Source organism: Pelodiscus sinensis, chromosome 1 (assembly GCF_052426305.1).
Source record: "Pelodiscus sinensis isolate ZL-2025 chromosome 1, ASM5242630v1, whole genome shotgun sequence".
Taxonomy (NCBI): Eukaryota; Metazoa; Chordata; order Testudines; family Trionychidae; genus Pelodiscus; species Pelodiscus sinensis.
Window position 1 is genome coordinate 351,619,013 of NC_143052.1, and position 9,510 is coordinate 351,628,522.

Below are 9,510 nucleotides of genomic sequence, written 5' to 3' on the forward strand. Positions count from 1 at the left end.
TTGTTCTTAGATGGTGATATGTTCATAGCTGTATCATAACCCATATTATTCAATTCCACCCAATGTATCAACCCATTAAAATTACTCTGACTCAATGACCCCATCCTCTGTTTATGTGTCATCTGCAAACTTCAGGGATGAGAACTGCTGATGTGATTATATGTGACTCTGCTGACATTTCTCAGGCAAGAAATGTAACTTATATCGGAAAGAAAGCTGGGTGCCTATAAGAAAGATGGTCACCAAACAAAAAACAACAAAAAAGGGGGGAAGTGACAGAGGTGCTGGTCTGTAGCTGTAAATGCAAAGACGTTCCTGTCCTTCATGCCCATTTTGTTGAACACAACATCACCTCCCAGCAATATAATAGCTGTTTCCATGAGGAAAACTTGGCTCCTTCCCAATATCGGAATTGCCTCGTGGATGAGATCTATGGTCTACCTAGTCCAGGGTCCTCTCTCTGACAGTGACTGTCACCGGGTCTGCAGTAGAAGATATAAGACACCTATCATTTGATGGATGGTGGGGTGATCTGACCATCGTGAGCTTGTCACACTAATGCCTTCCAGCTAGAAACTGGAATTTGCCCTGACATACGTGGGCATGGAGGCTTCCTAAAATATATATGTAGCTAAAGATGTTGCAAATGAACAGTCGTATTATCCATGTAAATGTCCAAACTCTTCCTGATATTGCTTAGCTCATGGCCTCAAACACATCTTGTGACAATGAGTTCCTAAGTCTAATTAAGCATTAAGTGTACTAAGCATTCTTTTTATTTGTTCTGAATTTGCCAACATTTAGTTTAATTGAATGTCCTCTTGCTATGACAAGACCAGGAGAAGACATTATGGACATTGAAGTTCATCTGCCATTATGCTTCCATCTCATCTGTAAGGGTGCCATCTTGGAAGTGTAGAGGAGGCAGCAGCCGTGCGTTCTGGGACATTCCAGGACTGTCAGAGAGTAAGGGGAAAGTGCTTGCATTCCATGTGCTTGAAGGGAGCTCACCAGCCAGGTGTGCGAGACATCCACGGAATGCGAGCACTTTCACCTCATTCCCTTAGTATCTAAGGAAAGGGATAAAAAGCAAGCCGCACAGCTGCTGCCCCCCATCTCTCCCAAAATGGTGCCCTTGCTCACCTGGCTCTTTTAGCTCTCCATAGAGACCTCTCTAGTCTTGACTATGAGCTAAATAATTGGGTGCTAGCTGTGAATGCTGCCACCTCACTGCTCAGATTCCTATCTAATTTGTTATTAAATGTGAAATAGTTATTGTACTATTTCTTTGAGGTGTATAACCCTTGATTATGCTTCTTTCCCTTCACAGGCACCTTGAGGATTTCTGAGGCTGGTCTATGCACCAACCACCTCATGGCAGCTTTCAACCTCACTCCTGCTGACCCTTCAACATTCATCCTAATAGGCATCCCTGGCCTGGAAGCTGCTCATATCTGGGTTTCCATCCCATTCTCCGTGTTCTATATTATGGGCCTGTTGGGAAATTTTATGCTTCTGTTTGTTGTAGGCAAAGAGCAGACCCTGCACAAGCCAATGTACCTGCTGATCTGCATGCTGGCACTCACGGACATCAGCATGTCCACCTGCGTCGTGCCTAAAGCTTTATGTGTATTTTGGTTCAATTTGAGAGACATTACCCTGGTTGGCTGCTTCACCCAGACATTCTTCCTTTACATGGTTTCTATTTTGTACTCAGCAGTCCTTGTCACGATGGCTTTTGATCGCTATGTGGCCATATGTAACCCTCTGAGATACACCACCATCCTTACCAATGCACGAATCGCTAAGCTTGGATTTGTGGGTTTGATGAGAGCTGTTCTCTTCATTCTGCCGGAGCCTGTGCTCCTGAGCAGGCTGCCGTTCTGTGCCAATCAAATGATCCCAAACACATACTGCGACCACATAACTGTGGCAAAAATATCATGTGGGGACATCACAATCAACAAGATATATGGCCTGTTGATAGCATTTGTAGTAATTGGCTTTGATCTGACGCTCATTGCCCTGTCCTACAGTCTGATCATCAGGGCCGTCCTCAGAATTTCCTCCAAGAAAGCTCATCCGAAAGTCCTCAACACGTGCACTGCCCATATCTGTGTGATTCTGATTTCTTATAGTTCCTGCCTCTTCTCCAGTCTTACACAGCGGTTCGGTCAGGGCATCACTCCCCATGTTCACGTCATCTTGGCTAACGTCTATGTCATCATCCCCCCCATGCTCAACCCAATCATTTATGGGGTCAAAATCAAAGAATTTCGTGAGAAAGTGAGCAAATACACCTGCAGAATCTGATCGCCTTGGTACAGTTTTTTTAAACATGTGTGACAAGAGAAGGAAAGGAAATGTCCTCATTGTCTCAGGGTGCTCTTTAGGCAGAACTCAGAATTGTGGAAATTCGCAGTCTGAGGAGTTCCTCAAACCAAATTTCTTATCACTCTGTCACCAAGCAATACTTTCTCTGTTGCTAAGTTCCCTCTGTCGCAATCACCCATGGGTTCCCACCCTCACACACACTGGCTACATTTAGACTGCATTGCTTTTCCAGGATACCAGAGTTATCTCGGAAAACCAACGCTGCGTGCAAGGAATGCGTCCAGTTTTATGACAAATTTTTAGAAAAAGCAGATGTGCTCTTTTGCAATCCCTGTAGCCCTCTTCTGCAAGGCATAAGGGATGTATTGAAAGAGCACTTTTTTCTGAAATTTGGCACTGTGTACATGCGCCAAATTTCAGAAAAGGCTCTTTTGAAAGTAAATTGTAAAAAGATACTCAATTTGCGTACCGCAAATTCCTTTTCTTTTTCTCATTCAACTCTCAGTCTAGACATCGGCAATGCCACTTGACCTTTCTGTGACTTCTGGAAGACCGGAAGACACTTCAGTTTTCTAAAGAAAGGTGGCTTTCCATGAAATCCCGTGTGAGCAGAGTTTGATGAAAACTTGTCACAGCCAAAGACAAAGTGAGTACCAACAAAGCTGAATTTGCAGGATGGACTAGCTGACCTCTTGATTTCTCGTCCAACCATCGTTTTCTATGATTCTTCATGATATGCACAGTTACCAATGGGAAAAATGTACCTCATGTTTCTCTATCTGATCCTTCAGGAAGCCTGGGGGGTAAACCAAATGTTTCCACTGGAACGTGAAAATACTGGAAAGTTGCTGCTAGAATGGAGGATATTCTATGCAGAGAGAGTTGTGAAACTGTGTGTTTTTGAGAACTGGACTGTGTTACCCTTAACTTGAGGCATGCACGGCCTAGAATGTGATCAAGCTAAATGCAATTATATGGTGTATATGCAGCCATTTTAAATTCATCAATTAAAATACCATATAGTTAAGGGGTAATTGGAAAGCAGACTTTCTGATGCAAGGTTAAAAATCTAGCTTTCTGTTTCTTCTAATCAGAACGGGAAGAGTAGGCATACATGTAAATAAGTGAGTGTGAAAGAAGGTGTGTGGATGAAAATCTTGAGTCTAGACTCCTATGATTTTAGAAGTGTTTTGGAAGCAATGAAAAGTGACGATCCAGTAAGAGTTATTATGTATTTTGCAGAAGTTATAGAAGATCTGCTAATACAGTGCAATTTGGAGTCTGCCACACAGGAGAACAGAAAGGAAATCCTTGAGGTCAGGCAGGCCTCTGGGTAAGGGAATGGGGGAGAGGACTCAAATCCTTTCACTAGCAAATTTACCTGAGGTAATGCAGAAGCCAGGGAAATTCCCCTCAGTAGTCCTTCACTTACGTTAGGGTGTGTCTACACTGCACCATTATTTTGAGATAATTAGCATTCTTTCAAAATAACTATGCGAGTGTCTACACAGCAATTCCGTTATTTCAAAATAATTTTGAAATAACGGACAGCTTATTCTGAAATCTGTAAGCCTCATTCTGTGAGGAATAATGTCTATTCCAAAATAGCTATTTCAAAGTATGGCATGTGTAGATGCTCCACTGCTGCTATTTCAAAATAGCCTCTCACTAGTGCATTCTAAGTTATTCCTCCCCCAGGCTTCCTGGGGCTCTAAATCAAGGTAGCACATCTACATTAGAGAAGCCTGCCTCACAATAATTTTGAGGCTTCTCTGCAGTGTAAACGCTATTCCGGAATAGCTTATTTCGAAATAAGGGTGTAGTGTAGACGTACCCATAGGGAAGTGAGGAAAACTGATGGAGTGGATTTTAGTGATGTGTAATACGATGTGTTAATTGTGACATCTTGGTAGAAATGATAAAAACTGAAAAGTGTGAATGTGGGGCACATCCTTTCTGTGTAAGGTGCGTGTAACAACCATGAATGAGAAAGCTCTACAGAGACTGGCACTGCTGAAAACATTTTTTTCTTTACTATTTTATTATGGGGATCCAGCAATAAATGTGTCATTGTTTATTTGGGCCCCTGAATGTATTTTATAACACATGAACACTTAGCCAAGCAGTTGACTACACAGTTGATCAACAAACAACATAAATCACTCCTCCTTGGCAACCGCAATGAAGGCACCTATGGAAGCAATTCTACTTTGGAAAAATGCGGAGGAAGCTTTAGGAGCCTGGAGCATTAAAGGAGTGAATGGAATTTTTGTAGTTTGAGTTGTCTCAACTGTGCTCCAAAGACAAATTCTGGAAATGGTAAATGCTGTTTCAATATGGCAACAGTTGCAGAACACACACCTCGCCAAAGCAGCTGTACTACCTCCCCAAACCACTGAATTTGTAGCTGTGGGTCAAAATGAGTCCAACTTAGTAAAAGTTCAGCAAGTAAATTCTCAGGAGAATGGGGCAGGCAAATTGTGCCGTGCCCCTGTCATTTTGCTTTTCCCAAACACTCCTCTGAAGAGGAGTGTTTGAAAAAGGACAAAAGAGAAAGGAAAAGCTCATTAGGCAGAAGGGCAGGAAGGAAAGTAGTTCTGCTACCACCGGACCCTGGGAAGGTGAGCCGAGGGAAGGCATTGTCTTTACTAATTGGTCACACAAAGTGATTTCAAGACAAGCAGAAAATGGACAAAAAGCAATCGGCCAATGGGGTAAAAAGTGTGTGTCTGCATGAAGTTGTTTTGTTTAAAGCCATGGCCCATCCCAAATAGGTTAAAGGAGAGAAGAGGAGCTCACAGCTCTTGATCCCTGGCAGGTGAACATTTGGAAACAGCTTTTAAGGCTTGTCATAGAATCCCAGGGCTCGAAGAGCCTCAGGAGGTCACCGACTCCAGCTCCCTGCCCAAAGCAGGACCCCAAAAGAAATCTGATGAGGTTCAACAAGGACAAGTGCAGGGTACTACACTTAGGATGGAAGAATCCCAAGCATTGTTACAGACTGGGGACCGAATGGCAAAGTAGCACTTCAGCAGAAAAGGACCTAGGGATTACAGTGGATGAGAAGCTGGATATGACTCAACAGTGTGCCCTTGTAGCCAAGAAGATTAAGGCATATTAGGGTGCATTAGGATGAGTATTGCAAGCACTAGAGAAGTGATTATTTCCCTTTATTTGGCATTGGTGCAACCCCACTACAGAAAGGATGTGGATACATAGGCGAGGGTCCCGTGGGGGACAACCAAAATGATTAGGGGACTGCAGAACATGTTTGGGAACCTATGCATTAGACTGAGGAACTCAGTGTCACAAGAGGTAGTGGAGGCCATGAGCTAATCAGGAAGCAGGAAAAGCTTGGACATCTACAAGGATGATCTACAGGATGACTAGGAGGCTGGAGCACATGTTATCGATAATCGTTTCCTCACTCTCGGTGGAGTCATTCAAGCTTAAACTCTCCAGGGTCTATTTTCTGCTCTTCCCACCGCTCATGGAACGGAGGGAATTGTCCATGGACGCCGGCCAACCTGAGAGTCCACAGAGACTGCACAGGGGAATCATAAAAGTCGGTGCCCAGGACACCGAGTGCCAGATGTGTGAGAGTCATGCAGGGCGTCTCAGAACTCTGCTTTCCAGCCATTATAAGGGCAATTCCTTTCTCCCCAGGGTGGCTGTTCAGGGTGTTGCCTGTTTCTGCAATAAATTTTGTGGTAGGGCTGAGGAAGGATTCCAGGGGTCAAGACAGGAACCATCTCAGCAGGAATTCACAGACGTGGCAGCTTCCTCCGAGGGATTTTCCCGGTAAGACTGGAATTACAAATGTAATGGAAAGACTTTAGACACATATTTGATTTTAAGATCAATTCTTTGTCTGTTGCTGTCCTTTTGTCTGGCTCACTAGCTTCCTATTTGGGGACTATGTGTTTTTTCCTCTGATTCCCTTCAATTTTCCAATTCCCTAAATTCAGTGCGCTGTTAGGGTGTGCAACCAAAGCTTCTGCAGTGAGTACCTGTGGATAGTGGGGGCTTTCTCATAGGAATGAGTTGCATATTGGCCTGCTTCTGCTCTCATGTTCTGCCAGTGGACCACTTTAGAGTGATACTGGGAGCCTTGAGAGGAAAGCCAAGGCCCTGAGAGAAAATCCCTGTCCTTCACATCCCAGCATCAGCAGAGTACATGAAGGGGAGCGTTCTTGAAGATTATTTCGGGACGCTAACAAACAGTGCTCTCTATAGCAGGACCCAACGCCATGAATTTCATAAGCGAAGAGGAGTCCTGGGGCACCGTATAGACAAATAGATTTATTGGCGCATGCTCCAATAAATCTGTTCATCTATGAGGTGCCGCAGGACTCCTTGTTGCTTTCGCAGATTCAGACTAACACGACTACCCCTCTGATACATTACTTTCATAGTTCACAGTGGAAAGTTAAACATCAAGTGTGAATCTGGTGCCATGGAGATCAATGACAGTCCCCCAGCCCAAACTGCCAGGCGCTCACCCTAAATCCATATGTTGGGAGCTAAACAAATGGTCGGATTTATCCCCGGCCATGAGCCTCTAGTGATGTCAGCTGGAGGGATCCCATGATCTCAAAGGAGGGGTAGGCTCATGCAGAGCAAAGAAGAGCAGACAGGATAGCAGAGGTGCTGCAATCTGAAACTTCCCATGGAGGATCAAAACAATGTGGAGAAAAAATAAGGAGGGGAAGGGATCTGCTCTCTCTCTGTCCCAGTATCTCTAGTTCTGGAGAGGGTAGAAAGCACCAAAAGGCAATACAAAGAGAAACATGATTCTGTTATAGAGGAAACCAGGCAGTGATGGTCTGGTGAGGTCTGTAGAGTGTGTGTGGTGGGGCATGGCCGGACAGGGGCATGTGCAGTTTCCAGACCATAGTGGCATGGGGGCCTGAAAGTGGGTGAAATAGGGAAAGGACAGCCTGCCTCATGAGCAGAACAAAGAGACATAGCGAAGCCTCTTGGCTCACAGGAGTGTCATGTAATTAAGGACCACAGTGTAGCAGAGTTTCTCTGACCCTGTCCGATGACTTGCCCATACCTCCTCCAGTGAAGATTCCCACCACAGCCTGATAGCAGTGTCAGCAGTTGCCAACACAGAAAAAACAGCTTCAGAAAGGTCTGGTCAGGTTCAGAACTGGCTGCAATACAGTACAACTTTGTGTCATTGGAGGAAGAGTTACTCAAACTGGCTCCTTTTAGCCTCTCTCCCTCCCACTGGGCATGTCCCTCTCTTCTTCCTCTTAAACTGAATGTGTGCTAGTGCTGGACCCATGCTCAGGCTATATCTAGCCTTTGTATAGAAACTTGAGAAATCCATGCTGCTAAGCAAATGCACCTTGTACCTTGAAAATCTGCCTGTAGCATCAATTAGGTTGAGAAACTGTGAATTCATAAACAATCTCATTTGTGTGTTATCTCTCACAATCACTTAAAATCTACCTTTTGTATTTAATGCATTTCTTTGACATTTTAATCTAAACCCAGGGGCTATGTCTAGACTGGCATTATTTTCCACAAATGCTTTTAACGGAAAAGTTTTCCATTAAAATCATTTGCAGAAAGAGCGTCTAGATTGGCATGGACGCTTTTCCTCAAAAGCACTTTTTGCAGAAAAGCGTCCGTGCCAATGTAGACATGCTTTTGCACAAAAAAGCCCCGATCGCCATTTTCACGATTGGGGCTTTTTTGCGGAAAACAAATCTGAACTGACTACACTGGCCCTTTTGCGCAAAAGGACTTTTTCCCTTTTGCGGAAAAGGACTTTTGCCTGAACGGGAGCAGCATAGTATTTCCGCAAGAAGCACTGATTTCTTACATGAGATCGTCAGTGTTCTTGCAGAAATTCAAGCGGCCAGTGTAGACAGCTGGCAAGTTTTTAAACTTCCCAGTCTAAACACAGCCAGTGTGTTTTTAAGTGAAGTAGCTGGGAAAACAGAATCCCAGCTGGGTTGGCACGTGTGCATTTTCCTCCCTACATTGAGGGAAGGGAGATGCAGAAAAGCCGTTCATACTGGCCAAAGTTTGTAACAGAGCAGGACGGTACAGCTCTGGGTTCCTAGTCTGGGGAGTTGGTAGCTATTTTGCCATAGCCTCTCTGTTGTTGGTTCATGCATGGCTGGTCAGAGAACCTGCATATAAGGTCAGCTGGGAGGATCCCTCTCCTTGGGTGAATGTTGGCCGAGGTGTCTGACTCAGAAGAGGTCTACAGCTTCTCCCAGCAGAACACTGAGAGAGGGAGTCAGAGGGCTCAATAGTTCGTCATTCCAGGTGGCACCCCAGGAGAACGAATCACATGATGCTCCTCAGCTGTTTTAATCTCCAATCACGTTTTGACCCCCTGTCCGTAGTCTCCTTTCCCATCCCAGGATGCCTTGATTCAAATAGCATGCTAGGATGCTAGTTGCCAGTGTCTTCTCCATGGTCCCCAGTGATCCCTTGCTTCCACACTCTCCACGCAGGGCCACACTCTCCAAGAAGCCCTACGCTTCCCGCAACTCTTGCCCTACAGAGGGGAGGTGACTTTCTTTACACCTGCTCCCTCAGCTCGGGGTAAGTGTTGATTGCATCAAACACACAGCGTGGCAGTTTCCAAGACAGTTTCGTGTGCTCCATACACATACACACTCCATGGTGATTCAAGGACTGCTACCCAGGAACAACTCGCAAGCTGAGAATTATGCACATTACATAATGAGAGAGGACAATGCAGGGACATGTACAGGAAAAGATAAATCCAGTTGCCATGTCAAGGAGCCACTGCTAGCTGCCTGAAACACTGGGCCTCTAGCATACAGACTTTGAAACCAGGATTCTCTGGGAACATTTGATAGTCAGCTCAGTTAGTCATGAATGGTGAGTCCAACCCTCTGCCCAAAGCAGGACCAATCCCAACTTAATCATCCCAGCCACAGATTTTTCCAGCCAGGACTTGAACACCTCTAGGGATGGAGATTCCACCACCTCCCTAGGTAACCCATTCCAGTGCTTCCCCACCCTCCTAGGGAAATAGTTTTTCCTAATATCCTAACAGTGTCTCCTAAGTCATTCCGAGAGCAGATCTTTTTGAGAAAAATAAAAAAATATTCAAAGATTCTCAGTGATGAACAATCTGACCAGAGCACTTGATAAATTGCTCCAGTGGTTATTTATTCTACC

At 44.8% G+C, this 9,510-nt stretch overlaps 1 protein-coding gene across 1 annotated transcript; it reads left to right on the forward strand.

Annotated features, from left to right (window-relative positions):
- The first annotated feature begins 1,175 nt into the window (after positions 1-1,175).
- LOC142827301 (olfactory receptor 52N2-like) lies at positions 1,176-2,313 on the forward strand. The gene has a single exon (XM_075922078.2). The coding sequence runs from the start codon at positions 1,375-1,377 to the stop codon at positions 2,311-2,313; it is 939 nt and encodes a 312-aa protein (XP_075778193.2). The 5' UTR covers positions 1,176-1,374.
- Positions 2,314-9,510: the final 7,197 nt, after the last annotated feature.

Excerpts from the sequence above, each read along its gene's own strand:
- LOC142827301 (XM_075922078.2), top strand. The coding sequence starts at position 1,375 with ATGGCAGCTTTCAACCTCACTCCTGCTGACCCTTCAACATTCATCCTA.